The sequence below is a fragment of the Hippopotamus amphibius genome, chromosome 10 (genome assembly GCF_030028045.1).
Source record: "Hippopotamus amphibius kiboko isolate mHipAmp2 chromosome 10, mHipAmp2.hap2, whole genome shotgun sequence".
NCBI classification, from domain to species: domain Eukaryota; kingdom Metazoa; phylum Chordata; class Mammalia; order Artiodactyla; family Hippopotamidae; genus Hippopotamus; species Hippopotamus amphibius.
Window position 1 is genome coordinate 104,821,984 of NC_080195.1, and position 16,046 is coordinate 104,838,029.

Sequence of the window (16,046 nt, forward strand, 5' to 3'; positions counted from 1 at the left end):
CAACGTAGCATTGCAGTTTGGGAAGAAAAGTTGTGCAGAGCTTGGCGGAGGGACTTGTATTAGTTTGCTAGCGCTGCCATAACAAAGTCCTGTAAACTGAGTGGCTTAAACAACAGGAATGTGTTGTCTCTCAGTTCTGACAGCCAGAAGCCCAAGGTCAAGGTGTCTGCAAGGTTGGTTCCCTCTGAGGGCTGTGAGGGAGAATCTTTCCTCCCTCCTGGCTTCTGGTGGTTGCTGGCAATCTGTGGCATCTTTAGTTTGTAGCAGCATCACCCCAATCTCTGCCTTCATCTTCACATGGCGTTTTCTCTGTGCGTGTGTGTGTGTGTGTGTCTGTGACCAGTTTGCCCCTTTCTATAAGAATACCAGTCACATTGCACTAGAACCCACCCTGATGATCTCATCTTCACTTGATTACCTCTGTCAAGGTAACACCAACACTCCTTCTCAAAGGCAAAGGAGAATGAGCTTTCACACCCCCCCCCCCCCCCCCAAGCTTCAGAGGGGATGTGACAGCCCTGTCCTGATCATCCTGTCTTCAAGTAAGGCCACATTCTGAGGTCTGGGGCTTAGCACTCCAACATATGAATTTTGGAAGAATAAAATTAAACCCATAATGGGAACTATACGTTTAAAAGTAACATATTACAATGTTTTCTTTGTGTCATTTAAAAATCTGTACAAATTTTAAAAATCAAGTTTGGAATTGGGTCTGTGCTTTTAGAAATCAGAACGGTGGTTACCTTTGGGGACAGGGAGAGGACGCAGGGAACTAGGGACTTCCAGGTGTCGGCTGGGTTCTGTTTCTTGATCAGGGTGCTGTTTTGATGTGTGTTTTTGCTGTTTGAGAAAACATATTGAACTCCTTACTTATCAGAGCACCCCTCCATCGTGTGTCCTAGACTTTAATAAAAACCTTACCTAGAAAATCTATCCAGGGCAGGAATTAGGACATCTGATGCCTTGCTTCCACAGCAGTTTGGGTTCTTGTCTCTAAACACTGAAGTGGGTAATCCTCCAAGAGAGTTGCAAGTGGGAGGGGGTAGCATCTAGGGGATAAACAGCAAGTGCAGCTTCTTGAATTGTTGAAAAATGCTGCTTTTTACAGGCCTCCTTGGACACCTGGACAAGAGACCTCGAATTTCATGCTGTGCAGGTAAGAACTTGGGGAGTTAACGATGGATTAGTCAGAGTTCTCCAGAGAAACAGAACCAATAGTGCATGCGTGTGTGCGTAGGTGATGCTTGCACACCCAGGGAAGGGCTGATGTTTCAGCTTGAGTCCCAAGGCCTTCTGGAGGCAGAATTCCTTCTTCCTCAGGACACCTCAGTCTTTTTCTCTTAAGGCCTTCAATTGGTGGCACGAGGCCCACCCAGATTGTGGCGGATAATCTGCTTTACTCAAAGCCTACCTATTTAAATATTAGTCACACCTAACACCTACCTTCACCACAACATCTAGACTGGTGTTTGACCAGACACCAGGCACCCTGGCCTAGCCAACTTGACACATGAATGTAACCATTGCATATGACCCCGAAGGTTGGTGGATCTCTGCCCAGGGCTCTGGACCCTGCACACCCCTATCGTGTCCTGGATTCAAAACTGCAGAATCCTCTCCTCCATTAAACAACCCACATCATCCAAAGAGTCTTGGGTAGATAATCCTTTATGAGCCCACATCTTCAAAGTGTCCAGTTTCTGTAAATGTCTGTGCACGTGTGTGGTGGTTGGAAGATGGTTTAAAGAAAACAAGAAGCTGTTTTGTGTGGGGCTTGCTTGCATCTGGGGCTTCATGTGGTCTCCTCTTGGATCTGCCTTGGGGGTGTGGAGGGAGCGTAAGGGGGCAGAGAAGACCCCTGAAGCTTCAGTTCCATTGCCCACCCTTAGGTGCACGTGGGTAAGGGGCGCACCACCGGCTCATGAGAATCAGAGGGAAACCAAAGAGGCCTGAAGGCAGCCAGCATTGCTGGGTGGGGCGCGCGGGAGTGGGTGCAGGCATGTCGAAGGGGGAACATAATTAGTCCTTCTGAAGATCTGTTTCTGTTACATAATGCAATTTAGCATCCTACTCCCTGGGAAATCTCTTTTGGAGAAAATAGGTCATGCAAATGAAAAGGTAGAATTGGATGATCGGTTGCATTTGTAACCTGTGCTTGAAGGCATGAGGATGGCTGCTTGGTAAACAAACCCGTTTCCTGGGGGCTGGTGACCCTGCCACGGGGACTAACCCCCCACCCAGGGGATCGTCCCCCGCAGGGAGCAGTTGGGTAATGAACATCCCCCAAGAAACCAGTCATTATGAAGTCACCCATTCTTTTAGGCAGGAGAATAATGCTCTGGGGGTTTTGGAGGAAGCCCCAGGGTTCAAGATCCTGGGATTAAGTTCAACAGGGGGGCCTGAGCAAGGTTTCATGCAATCTTTCGTCCTAAGTCCATGTCCCTTTTCTCCTGCCCGCATCGCAGGCTTTCTGCTCATTGCCAAATATCCCTGTCAGTTGCAGGAGAGACGTCTAGAGCCAACCTTGGTCTCTTCCTACAGAAAACTCTTGCACCTTGTACACCTCTGGGTTCATGAACTCTATCTGGGTGGTGATTCTGGCCCCCCGAAAGTTTGCATCTTGATCCTTTATCTTTGGGAACCCATGGAGAGTTAGAAAGGAGCTGAGATGAACCCAGGAAGCTGCAGGCAGGAAGCCTCTGAGTGTAGGGAAAGCAGAGGAGTCCAAAGGAAAGTATGTTCATAGTTCAAAAAAAAAATCCTTAAAGGGGGGAGGTGGGGGGGATTCCAGTTTTGTTTTTTCTTCCAAATACTGTTTCACAATGTATCACAAAAGGGCATCTGATTTCTTTTTTCCTGTTTAAAGTGCTGAACAGAGATAGAATGCAGCAAAACGATGGAACGCTGCCGGACTTTTCGGAACAGGTCCTTTGATGCCTGGGGGAGGCTGGGGAGTGTGAAAGCTCACTCTCCTTTGCTATAGAGGATGAGGCCTGTTGCTATTTGTAGAAATGGGGAGAGGGAGGCGGTGGAGAATCGTGCTTGCCTTGTCCTGGAACGGATGCCCCCTTCCCCCTTTGTAGCATCCTGCCCGTGGCCATCTCTGTAGCATCCCGGGTGCTGACCTGGTGCCCTGGAACTACAGCGTGGTCCCTGCCCCTGGCCAGTTGCTGGGCCCAGCTTTTCTCTCTGCCACCAGAACTGCCTGGCCCTGCCCCGGGCTTCCAGAGGGCAGTGTGGAGTCAAGGGTTCAGAACACTGACTTTCAGGGAGGGCTGTGAAAGTCTGAGTTGCCCTTGGCTCCTGGGTGAATTCTCTCTTTTTTAAAAAATTTTTTATTGATGTATAGTTTATTTACAATGTTGTGCCAATCTCTACTATACACAAAGTATATACATACAAAGTATATACAAGTATATATATACACAAAGTGACTCAGCTATACACATATATACATACTTTTTTTATATTCTTTTCCATTATGGTTTATCCCAGGATACTGAATATAGTTTCCTGTGCTATATAGTAGGACCTTGTTGTTTATCCATTCTAAATGTAATAGCTTGCATCTACCAACCCCAAATCCTAGTCGATTCCTCTCCCTTCCCCCACCCCCCCTTGGCAACCACCGGTCTGTTCTCTATGCCTATGAGTCTGTTTCTGTTTTGTAGATAGGTTCATTTGTGCCATATTTTAGATTTCACATATAAGTGATATCGTATGGTATTTGCCTTTCTCTCTCTGACTTACTTCACTTAGTGTGATCATCTCTAGTTGCATCCATGTTGCTGCAAATGGCATGATTTCGTTCTTTTTTATGGCTGAGTAGTATTCTGTTGTATATGTGTACCGCATCTTCTTTATCCATTCCTCTGTTAGACATCTAGGTTGTTTCCATGTCTCGGCTATTGTGAATAGTGTTGCTGTGAACGTAGGGGTGCGTGTATCTTTTTCAATTATACTTTCATCCAGGTATATTCTGGGTGCATTCTTTAACCACTGCAGGCTCCTCTGTGAGAGGTGACAACGGGACTTGCCTCATTGTGGGTCACGTGCCTCTCAGGGCAGCGTCTGGTGTTCTAAGCATCCTCAGTAAATACGGTGGCAGTGGCTGTCCAGAAGCTGGGGAAGGCGTTTGCAGAAGCTTCACCTCTGCTTTTGTCCCACTTCACACCTCCTCGGGTGACGAGCCACCTTGGCCAAGGCCTAGGCCCCCGGGAGTTATTGTCCTCATGGTGATGCTCAAGGCAGGGCTGGGTGTCCCCACTTCCCATCTCTTCCCTGCCATTCTTTCCCACTCAAAACCTGGACATAATGAATCCAAATCCGTAAAGGCTTTGAAAGTCCTCATTAGAAAGGGCTACCCAAGTGCAAAGGGATGTTTCCTTGAGAAGCGTTTCAACAACATCAATGAAAAATAGATGAGCCCTCTTGAATTGCAAATGCTCTTAAGGTTTAAGGCAAAAAATGTGAAAATCAGTCTCTTTTTCTCCCCTCTCTCGTGGTGAGGTCAGGGATTCAGTTGCCTCTGTTTAACAGTAAACATCAAACACAGTCTTTAGGGCCAGAAAAAAGCTTCCTCTTAGTGGCATCACCCTTCCCAGAAGCTTGAACCCAATTAATTTTAATTCAGTTCCATTTCCACTGGCTTTTTTGTTTTTGTTTTTTACTATTTCAGTAACTATTTATTAAGCGTTCTTTCCGTGCCTGGCTTCACGCCAGAGGCTGTGGGGTTGAAGATGTGTAAAAGAGTCAAATTCGCTCCCATCAGAGGGATTCTAATTGGGTTCAGTAAAGACAAGACTGACAGCACAAGTGGCTGAATCGTGCCTGTTTACATACACAAGTAAAAGCCCACATGGCCAGAGCGGGAAAGGGGTCGGAAGCTCACCCTGGCTGGCTCAGGGCTCCATGGGTTTGCTGTCCATCTCCTCGGCTTGACTGAACACACAAGCCCTGAGGTTATGATGGGAGCAGTTATGTTTCCTTTGCAAAATTGCTTTTGCAAAACTGCTACTGTGGACAGAATCTTAGGGCTCTGCTTCAAATAAGACAGCAGGTGTCCAGGAGTCCTCATCTGCTTTGCCTCAGTTTGTTCAGCTTGTTCTAAAATAATGGACTGCCCCAGGGTGACCTTGCCATTGTTGGAATACCTCAGAACAGCACGTTGCAGGGAGCCAGGTACCACCAAAGCCTGCTGTGGCCGAGGGAGAGGGAGGTGGGTTCCCTGGAGCATCTGCTAGGCCTCGACGCTTCCTTTGTTCAACATGCAGCCGAGAGCCTAGTGTTATGGAAAACCAAGGTTTCTTAACTCTACTTTGATAACTCTTCAAAGAGGGATCCCATTGTCTTCTTGTGTGCCCCTGAGTACCCATGTTTGCTTCTGATTGCAAGGATAAGAAGCCCAAAGAACAAGAAAAAAGAGGGGATTTTCTTCATCGGCCATTTTCCAAGAAGCTGGACAAGAACCTGCCATCGCACAAGCAGCCCTCGGGCTCGCTCATCACGCAGATTCAGAGCACCAGGGCCCTGCTGAAGGACCGGAAGGCCGCCAAGCCCGGCTTCCCCGACAAAGGTGGGTCAACTCAGGGGGGCCTCCAGGCCATTCGCGTTCAGCTGCCTGGCCGCTGCGTGGCCCACGCTGGTGGCTGTGTGGGCCCCTGGGACAGACATGATGCTCGGGCCCATGGGAAAGCAGCATTAATGCTTGCAAGGCAGCCTGTGAACAAGCAAGGTCCAGACTCCCTGGTGTTGTCCACCAGAGATCAGGGTAGCCGGAGCAGAGATTGGGAGGGATGGTTTTGCAGGAGCAGATGTCAGGGCGTATGGTACTGTGAGAGCAGAGATTAGGGTGCGTGGTGGTGTGGGAGAGCAGATATCAGGGTGTGTGGCATTGCAGGAGCAGAGATTCGGGTGCATGGTATGATGGAACCAGGAACGGGTGTTCGCTATTGGAGGGGCAGAGATCAGGGTGCAGGAGAAGTGATGGGGGTGTGCTCCGGTGGGAGCCTTCACCAGAAAAGTACATCCTGAGAGGCACCGATGTGGGCTCTGGGGTGGTGGTCGCCCACCCAGCTCTATAGTTGGTTGTGGCCCAAGTTCCTTACTCTCTGAGGATCTTAATTGGTTCTCTTACTTTGAAAGGAGACCTACCTCAGAGCTATTGGGTGGGTCAAATGAGATACACGTGTGGGCTACTCCGCCTCGTTCATCATCCAGCATGTGAGATAACTGGTCGAGATGGGTCTCCCTCCTCTGGGGCAGGCATCCAGGGATGCAGAAGAGATGCTTAACACACACTGAGAGCCGGGCGAGGCGGGGGTGGTAGTGCACAGGGACCCGGGGAGTGTCCTGAAGCCAGGGCTGAGAGAGATTGTGGAGTTCGGTCTTCGATCCCTTTGTTTTAAATAAGAAGAGACTGGCATTCAGAGTGGGCCCTGGCTGTGTGACATCACCTGTGGTTCCCTGGGGAAACAGGGAAGTATCAGGGAGATGCAAACAGCACCAAGCAGCATGGGTCTATCTGACCCTAAGAGTGACTGGTTTTCACCCGGAGAAGGACAGTTCCATCTGGTTCCGTTTCATTCTGCAGGTTTCAGGAAGGCAGGGCCCCCATTGCAGGGACTGTGTTGTTACTCCTTGGTGGGGAGCGGGCGGGTGGTACTCCTTTCTGGCTTTGGAACCAGCAGCAAATCCGGACCCTTGACAGTGACGTCCTGTGGATTCCCCAGGGAAAGCCTAGGTCAGGGCTGCATCTTTGGGGTTAACTCTGCAGCCCCAGAGGTGGAGTGCATTTCTTGGTACTTTCCTGGGCCAACTGTCCTCAGTTTCTTTGCACTTTTTTCTTCCTCCTGGGATTTGAAAGCCTGTTGAGAAGCACCCCGGAGCCTGTCTCCTTGCTAGCATGGACCACTCACCGTGTGGCAGGCACTGTTTCAACTCGTACCTCAACCCAGTGAGATCATTCCCACCCCCCTTTCTAGAGACGAGGAAATAGCCCAGAGAGTTGTCCAAAGTCAGAGAGCTGGTAAGTGATGGCATCCAGGTTTCCAACCAGGCAGCCTGGCTCTCGTGTAGCCTACTGCCTCCCGGGAAGGACAGGATGGAGAGGCGCTGACAGTCGTGCCCAAGGCTCGGGCTGGTGACTGTGCCCTTCTTACTGGGGACGATGCAGTGTCCGGGTGTGTGCCCGGGGCTGACTCTGAGGTGGGGGGGGATTACTAGGGGGCGTCCTCCCTGCATCTGCACCTCTTGGGAAGTGAAGGAAGCAGTACGGAGTGGAGAGAGAAGACGAGCCACAAGTTGGGAGCGTGCAGCCACCTCAGGGAGGGGTGGGGGGCTCACGTGCCCGCTGGAACACTGGAGACGTTGACCGTCAATGAAATTTTCCTTCTCCCTGCCCGTGAACCTCAGGCGTCTTCTGTGCTGGCCCAAGGAGGAGGTTTTTTTCCGGATCTGTGTATTTATTTATGTAAGGCGAAAAGGATTTCCAGTGCCCTTGTCTGCCCCCGAAATCACCCCCCGGGGGCAGTAGCTTGTTCCTGCCGCTGGGCCCGCCAGGGCCTATAAAATGTGATGGTAGGAAAAGACAGCTACGACAGGGCCTGCTCCGCAGGAACTTGGCTTTCCTTCCCTCAGCTCCAGACGCGTGGGGGTTTTCCCTTTCTTTTCAGGCAGAGTCTGCAAACCTGGATTCTAGCCTGTGCCAATTTGAGATGGAAACCGTGGGGGTTGGCTGGTTGCCTTCAATATACAGATGCAGAGTGTTTCACCCCTGTTCAGAATGGGGTGAGGCTCTGGTGAGACCGAAAGTCATGAGGGAGCCTTAAAAAGGAAGGGAATTCGGACCCATGCTACGCTGACACGGAGGAACCTGAGGACATTGTGCTCAGTGAAACAAGCCAGTCATAAAAGGACAAACACTGTGGATTCCACTTATATGAGGGACCTGGAGTAGTTAGATTCATAGATGAGTTGCCCCTGGCAACCACTGTTAGATTTGCAAGGTGAAGAGTTCTATTTCACAACAGTGTGAATGTACTTAACACTACTGAACTGTACCCTTAAAAGTGGTTAAGTAATAAATAAACACTTTAAAATTTATGTTATGTATTTTTTATCGTAATTTTTAAAAAAGTCATGAGGGAAACCCGCCTTCCAATTTTGATGATCTGGGGACCAAATTTGCAAATCCTCAGTGAGCTGGGATCTGTGTGCTTCCAGCAGTTTTGTGGTCGTTCTGTTGAGCCATGGACCTTTTTATTCAAAGGCTCTTTGGCAGGGTCCAGAATTTTAAGCAACAAAAGGAGAGCAGATGTTAAGCTGGTGCCGTGAGACCATTCAGAATCCAGGAGGCCTCGCATCACGTCTTCCGTCCCCTCCATTCTAGGAAGACCGTCTGGTTCCCCGTGGGGAGAGTGGGATGCTGAGGACATTTGCTTCTTGGTTCCTTCTGACCTCCCTGAGTAACGCACCATCTCAGTGAAGCTGGAGGTCAGAGCAGGCGGGTCCAGGGCCATTGACACTGTTTGTGTGGCCGTCTTCATGTTTCCTTTGCTTTCTTGGTGTGCAGATTCCTTCGGCTGCCGCAATATTTTTCGCAGAACCTCGGACTCCAATTGTGTGGCTTCCTCCTCCATGGAGTTCATCCCTGTGCCACCCCCCAGGACCCCCAGGATTGTCAAGAAACCGGAGCCCCCTCCGCAGGGGCCTGGGAGCACCGGCATCCCCGCCAAGGAAGACCCCCTGATGCTGGATATGGTGCGCTCCTTTGAGTCTGTGGATCGTGACGACCAGACGGAACTTCTGTCCCCGTCCCATCACTATAGGATTCTGAACTCCCCCGGGGGCCTGGCTCGTGGGAATTCAGGTGAGCGGACGCTCTCACCCATCCTGCTGCCCGGAAGCCCATCATCTCTTCAAACTCCTTTGCATCCCACTCTGGTCTCCTTTGCCCACGAAGATAAGAACAGCCCCCTCAAAGAGGAGGGCGTGTGTTCCCCAGCCCCAGGGCCCGGTAGTGGCACCATGCAGCCCCTGGGGAGCCCGAACTGTGTGAAGAGCCGAGGCAGGTTCCCCATGATGGGCATCGGACAGATGCTGAGGAAGCGGCACCAGAACCTGCAGCCCTCCGCAGACAGGCCCCTGGAGGCCAGCATGCCCCCGCTGCAGCCGCTGGCCCCCGTGAGCCTCTCCTTCGACATAGCTGACGGGGTCAAAGGCCAGTGTTAACCTGGGCCAGCGGCAGAGTTCTGGGCGTTTCTAAGGAACGCAGTGGAGCAGCTCCACAGGTCCGTCAGGGTGCGAAGACTCATAGACCTCTCGCGGAGCATCCTCCACGGCCCACCTTCTCCTGACATGCAACGCCCCACAGCTGAAACCCACAGACTCAGAGCCTGCACGGCCCTGTCTCAAGTAGGGCCCCCTGGAGATGCTGGGATCCCCTAGGAAGGTTGGCTGTCTATGCAGCCAGCTCTAGTCGTTCACAGTCTTCTTCCTCCCACCACTCACTGGCCCTCCGCCCATTTCCCTCGGCTGGGCTGGGGGTGAGAACCCAGCATGGGCCTCTGGGCTCTTCAGTTACAGACCCTTCCAAGCTCTTTCTCCACTTGTGCTCTGTGTGTGCCTCTCAGCAGGTTGTTCTGTCTTCAGCAGTCCGATGGCAGTGGCGTCACAAAGTGGTTCACCCAGGCACACTTTCCCCTCTTTTCATAGAGGTGAATCCCTGCAGGATGGCAAGAGCTGGTGGCCTGGAGCACCAGGCCCCATGAGCCCCCGAGAAGGATGGGCAGGAACCTTGGAAACCAGCACCGCCCCCTCTGAGCAAAAAGGGGCATGTGGTCAAAGACTGATCCGAACAGTGGGGACCCCAGTGAAAGGAAAGGACTGATGGCAACGCTCATTTGCCAAGCAGGGTCTTGACAGATTTTTTATCTCTTTCAGTTGAAACTTGCTAACAGTTGAATTATCTTCTCCAAAGATGATTTTTCTTTATGGGATGTCATCATCAAAGCAACATAATTTTTAAAAACCTGGATGGAGAGCTGGGAAGTGATTTCACCAAACTCCTGTTCTCACGAGAGGATAAGTGTGGAGGGCATCAAAGCTTGCCCACTTGATGTTTTGAGTGGCTGGTGGCCTGCAGGAAGGGCGTGATCGTAGCCAGCCGTGTGTTCTTCCCATTGGATCAACAGAGCCCTGATCCATCTGGAAGGTGTAGAGTTATAGTTGGTTATTTTAGGAAGAAAGAAGAGAGTTAAAGTTGGATATGGATTTACTCAGAAGGCACTGTTAGCTCTGTGCAATGCAGTTTTCAAGCTGCCAAGGAAACGAGCATGGTTTAAAGCTCAGCCAGTTTGCTGTGGGCTGTGAGAGGCTCGTCTGGTGGGAAACATGTTCAAAATATAGTACTGTATCTTCTTTGAGGACAGCAGCATTCCTCAGACAGGCTTTGAGTCCATGTTCTGTTTTCACACCTTTTGCCAAGGATGGAACCAAAGATGCATCTCTGGGTCTGTGTCCACGCCGTCCCTATGTATGTGTTTTGTGGACCCCAGTGTTGTGTGACTGTGTCTAGCTTTTAGTACGCCGGGGGCTGTCTCCGCTGGGGCCTGGGCCCTGGCATTTGGTGGGGACCACTCAGTCGTGAGCAGAATTGGCAAAAGAAGAATCAGCACAGGTTGGATAGAGGTCAGCTTGGAGACAGATTACACTACAGCCTGGAGTCTTCAACTGTTGGCTGGTGCAGGCGTGACCAGAAACCATTGCTGTGGCCACCCCAGGGCTAGTCCTCCCAGCCCACCGATTCCCAAAAAAGGCCACGACCTTTGAGCATTTGCAAAGCCTGCCTTCGCTTCCACCGGCAGCCAGCCTGTGCCAGAGAGCGGTGGGGGTGGTTCTTCACTTCTTCTCATTCAGCACTGGTGACCTCCTTCTGCCCCACATGTCTCTGACTGAGCGAGGAGAGAGCCGCTACCTGGCTGTCCCCAGAAGCCACTGCCGTGCCCAGTCTTGGCTGACCTTGACAAGACCTGGGGCTGCTGCTTCCCCCTTGATGGGATCACCCCAGCCCTAGGGCTTGCTGAGAGGAAGTCAGGCTCCCCGCTGTTGGTGGCACTCCCTTAGATGGCTCCAGACTGGGTTCTGGAACTTTCCACTGAAAATAGAGCTTTTTAAGCAGAGAGAAGAAAAGAAGCATCTGAAAAAGTCCCTCTCTCCATTTGACATGAAGCGTTTGGTGTTTGATCGGTGAAGAAGCCTTTTTGAAGATGGTTTCCAGCTGCAAGTGTCGGCTCTGCAGGCTTGCAGGCTGTGTGCCTGTGAACTTGGTCTAGCTCTTTATGTCCCTCTCTTGTGTTCGACTTGCCTTGAGAACGTGAACGTTTTTGTGTCGCTGTTAGCTTGCTGGGACGTGTTCCCCGATCCTCGCGTGCTTCCAGAACAGCTGCAGACTGTTCTACAACTGACCAACCGCATCACCACTGGCAACTTGAACTGTGAACTCAGGTTTATTCCGAACCCAGTGAGAGGTGAGGGAGGAGTGAGGAAGGGGGGAACTGTATTTTGTGTGTGTGAGCACCTGACGAATCTATGGAATCGAGTGAGAGAAGAAGTGTTAATTCTTTATTATTTTATTATATTTATATGGACACCGTCATTAGCCCTTTGGTAAGTACGAAGCGTGTTGTCTCTTTGACCTGTGACTGTCTCCCATTAGTCTGCACCTGTGAGCTCAGTCAGCCTGTAGTTTCTGCTGGAAGCGACATCCGGGAGGAAAAGTCGGCTTTCACTGTACGATTTGGTCATAAGTAAGGACTGTATGTATGTCACCATTCCTAAATATATGTACTTTTATAATGACTGTGAAATACACTTTTCCCTCACTATGACTGCTTCGTCTATTGGCTGATATACCTTAAAACTAAGCGTACGTTGCAAAATAGTGGTATCGTCTTCTACGTAAAGCTCTTGGCCCAGTAACTGGTGGGATGCAAGAGGGGATCAAGATGTGAGGGCATCCTCGGCTTTGTTTCACTTGCCACAGGGGCGTCTGCAGATATCTGTCTGTCTGCCTGACGTACGGCAAATGGCAGTTCAGAATGAATCGACATTTTTCTTTTCTTTGGGGGGAGGTCAGGGTCTTCCTTGGAGACTCTGAAAAAGGCCCAAGAATGATATCTGTGAACGTTCCCTCTAGATTGGTGGTCGTTGTTTCAGGCCTTGGTAAGGGGTTGGGGAGAAGGGGTGATGAGTGGAATGGAGGGGGTGGTGTGTCTGGATGGGGTGTTTGGATGGGCCCAGTGCTGACTTCATTCTTAATGGTTCACAAAATGTTTTGTGCGTATACGGACTTGTTGAAGCCCTGTGTCCCCCGTGCAGTGCGGCTCCCCTGTGTGGGGTAGCATGGTAGAGAGGGAGAGGCTCCCAGTCTCCACTACCCGAAGCTCTCTCTGAAGTTTGATGGGGCGGGGGTGTGGGGACAAGAAGGTGTATCCAGTTTTTTTTCTTTTTTTTTTTTTCTTGCCATTGTCTTTATTTGTATTTTTTTTTTACACTGAAACTTTTTCTTCCGCCGCCCCGTTGGCCACACCGTGCGATGTGTGGAATTTCCCTGACCAGGGATGGAACCCGTGCCCCCTGCAGTGGAAGCACAGAGGCTTTACCACTGGACCACCAGGGAGGTCCATGAAAGTGTATCTATAGTTTTGATGATGATGTTTTCTTTTAGGAATCAGAACAGTTTAGAACGGAAAGGGACCTGAGATTATCTGGCTCAACCCCAGCTTTTTTGAAGAAGAGAAAACTGGGGCCCCACATGGTTTAGGGACGCTCCAGGGTCCCTGAGTGAGCTGGTCCCTGACCAGGTCTGGGAGGCAGGGCACCTTCCTCAAAGAACACAGGCAAATCAGAGACAGTGGCCACTGTGGGCAGAGAGGGGAAAGTCAATAGCAGATCAAGCTGTTGTTACAGCACGTATCTTTGAGGTTTCAGATGGACCAGGTCTTTGCAGTTTTAAGTCTCAAAATTGTGCAGTTTCTTGAGATTCTAAGCATCACGCTTTTTCCACCATCTACCCTCAACTCTTGAAGCTGGACAAAGACTCTTTCTCCACAGATCTCCCAAGTAAGCAGCCACCGTGGATCGCCTTGTCATCTATGTTAGCTGTTAAAAGGCTGCTGGGTTTGAGTAGATTAAGTCAATAAAATACTTTCTATATAGCCATGTCATAAAGTGAGGCCAATTCAGACAGAACACGAGACTGAGATTTTTAGGGGGGTCTGGAAGCCTCTTGATTATTGTACTTGTTTTCTTAGTAAGCCCCTCTATGTGCTATAGGCACAGTTACAATAATTCAGAGCGGTACTGGGAGCTGGTTCAATTTAATGTCATCACTTTTCAATGAAAGGAGCATATTTCCTGAGTAGTAAATGAGTGTATTATTTGTGGCAGGTTTTTTTTTTTTTTTTTTTTTTGTCGTCAAGGGAGCTTTTCAGACATCTGGTTCCAAAGACAAATGGGGTCTATATTTGTACTTCTTTTCTGAGGACCTGTTTTCAGGACACACAGTTATCTCTGATAGCTGATGTCTGTGGCACCAAGGGCCTGGGGATGGGAATGAGTGGGGGAGCATCTCAACCTTCACAATTTCCTTCTACACATATATCCATGGTCGAGCTGGTGTGTGGATAAGGAGGTCTTTGGGGGCACCAGCTCTGGGAGTGTAGAGTAGACTGATGTGCAGCAAACTCAGGGACAAACGAGTGACACGTTGCAGAGTGGACGGTGCCAGGATGCTGCATTATTTACAGGTGAAAAAAATAAATAAATGGCTCTGATTTAAGGGCCTGAGTTAGTTACACAACATATTCCTCGCTTAGAAGATGGCTCATAGCTATTTTGAAAGGAAAGTCTTTGGTTGATATTATACATACATAAACCCTCAGAAATAACAAAATTTATTCTTTCTAGGCCTTGTTGCCACAGCCAGCTAACAAAGGGCAGAGTGCCAGCCTGTGTCAGGAATAAGGCTTCTCGTCCAAGGTTAGCTAGTGAATTCACGGCAAGTCTGAGGTGAGCTTGACTTCCCCAGTGCTCAGCTCTTTTCTGACAGCCAGTGTGTTAGATAGATCAGGCTTTGCTATGATAAAATCAACCCCAAATCTCTGTGATTTTTGCAAGAAAGCTTTATTTCTTACACAAATGGTTATGCACTTTGGCTGACTCCAGAGGAGCTGTCCTCCATGCGGTGACTCAGGGGTCCAGGCTGCTTCCAGTTTGCAGTTCTGTCCACTCAAAATGAAGCTTCTTTGGCTGCTACAGTCAAGGAAGGGCAAGCTGGAGAGCTCCCACTGGCTCCTGAGAGCTCCAGGAGGGCTGGAACTAGTCCTATGGGCCTGCCTGTGAGCAAGAGGCTGAGACGTGGGGGAGGGCACATGGATATTTTGGGTGCAAAGTTTCTGCCGCAGGTCCAGTAGAGATGCCTCTCACTTAAAGGTCGCCTAAAATTGGACTGGCCTTTCCCGTTGTTACACAGTCATGGTACCTCTTCCTGTGTAAGGATTATTTCTTCTAAATAAAGGGATAAGGGACTGCCCTGGTGGCACAGTGGTTAAAAATCCCACCTGCCAATGCAGGGGACACAGGTTCAATTCCTGGCCCGGGAAGATCCCACATGCTGTGGAGCAACTAAGCCCGTGAGCCACAACCACTGAGTCCATGTGCCACAGCTAGTGAAGCCCGAGTGCCTAGAGCCCGTGCTCGGCAACAAACCCACACGCTGCAACGAAGAGTAGCCCCTGCTTGCCACAACTAGAGAAAGCCCGCACGCAGCACTAAAGACCCAACACAGCCAATAAATAAATAAATAAATGGATAAGAATTGTTACTTATGAATACTTCCTTTAATTTAAGAGGAGTGTTATAGGCTGATTGTGTACCCTCCAAAATTCATATTTTGAAGGCCTAACCCCCCGTACCTCAGAATGTGGCTGTGTTTGGATATAGGGCCTTTAAAGAGGTGAGTTAAAATAAGGCCACCATAAGGGAGGTCCTAATTCAATCTGACCGGTGTCTTTATAAAAAGAGGAAATTTGGACAGACAGAGGAAAGACCATGTGCAAACACAATGAGAAGGCCGCCATTTGCCAGCCAAGGACAGAGGCCTCAGGAGAAACACAACATGCTGACCCCTGGATCTTGGACTTCTGGGCTCCAGAACTGTGAGAAAATAAGTGTCTGTTGTATAAGCTGCATGCTCTGTGGTATTTTGTTATGGCAGCCCCAGCAGACTAACACGGGGAAGGCCAAATAGAAATATTTATATATGCTACAAATCCTACAGATTTTGTCCCATATGTTGAATCTCATTTACCCTTTCCTTGCAACTAAATTACTCCCAGATAGTTGTCCTTTTTTGGGAGTGAAATTCCACCTTTTCCAAGCATCCCCTGTGTGCTGGGCCCCGTGCCAGTTATTTTCAAGTGTATTTCTTCCTTTAATCCAGAGACCCACAAACTTCTTCTGTAAAGAGCCAGATAGCAAATACTTTATGCTTCGCAGATTACCATGCAGTCTGTGGTATATTCTTCTTAGTGTTTTGTATTCATTTTTTCACAACTCTTTAAAAACATGAAAACCGCTTTCATCTGGTGGGCAGAAGAAACAGCCACAGAGGCTTTGGCCCTCAGGCCTCCAGCTTACATCCTCACACGAACCCTGTGAAGTGGCTGAGTTGTCTCTGTTTTACGGGTAAGTAGAGGTAGCTTGGCCAGTTCACACAACCTGCACTAATGCAGTCACACACCACAGATGTTCAAATGTCCCACTACCTGCAAAAAAAAAAAAAGAGAACTCCTTCCGGTATTGCTTTTGGTAGATTTCCAGTACTGCTGGCCATTCACAGGCACCGTGATGCTTCAGGAGAGCGTCCTGGTCACCCCTCTGTCCCTGTCACTTTGTTTCCACTCTTACATTCATCCTGCTTCCTCCATGCAGAGCAGAGCGTGGCCCCGGTACTCAAGTCACATTCCATTCAAGCCGTTTCTCCC

At 49.7% G+C, this 16,046-nt stretch overlaps 1 protein-coding gene across 1 annotated transcript in view; it reads left to right on the top strand.

Moving 5' to 3' along the window:
- Positions 1 to 11,874, top strand: part of HUNK (hormonally up-regulated Neu-associated kinase) — a 105,999-nt gene extending 94,125 nt beyond the window's left edge. The window contains exons 9-11 of the mRNA XM_057697939.1: positions 1,109 to 1,156; positions 5,395 to 5,575; positions 8,573 to 11,874. Coding sequence (XP_057553922.1) covers positions 1,109 to 1,156; positions 5,395 to 5,575; positions 8,573 to 9,231 — 888 coding nt within the window. The 3' untranslated portion in view covers positions 9,232 to 11,874. The remainder of the gene's footprint in view (positions 1 to 1,108; positions 1,157 to 5,394; positions 5,576 to 8,572) is intronic.
- Positions 11,875 to 16,046: the final 4,172 nt, after the last annotated feature.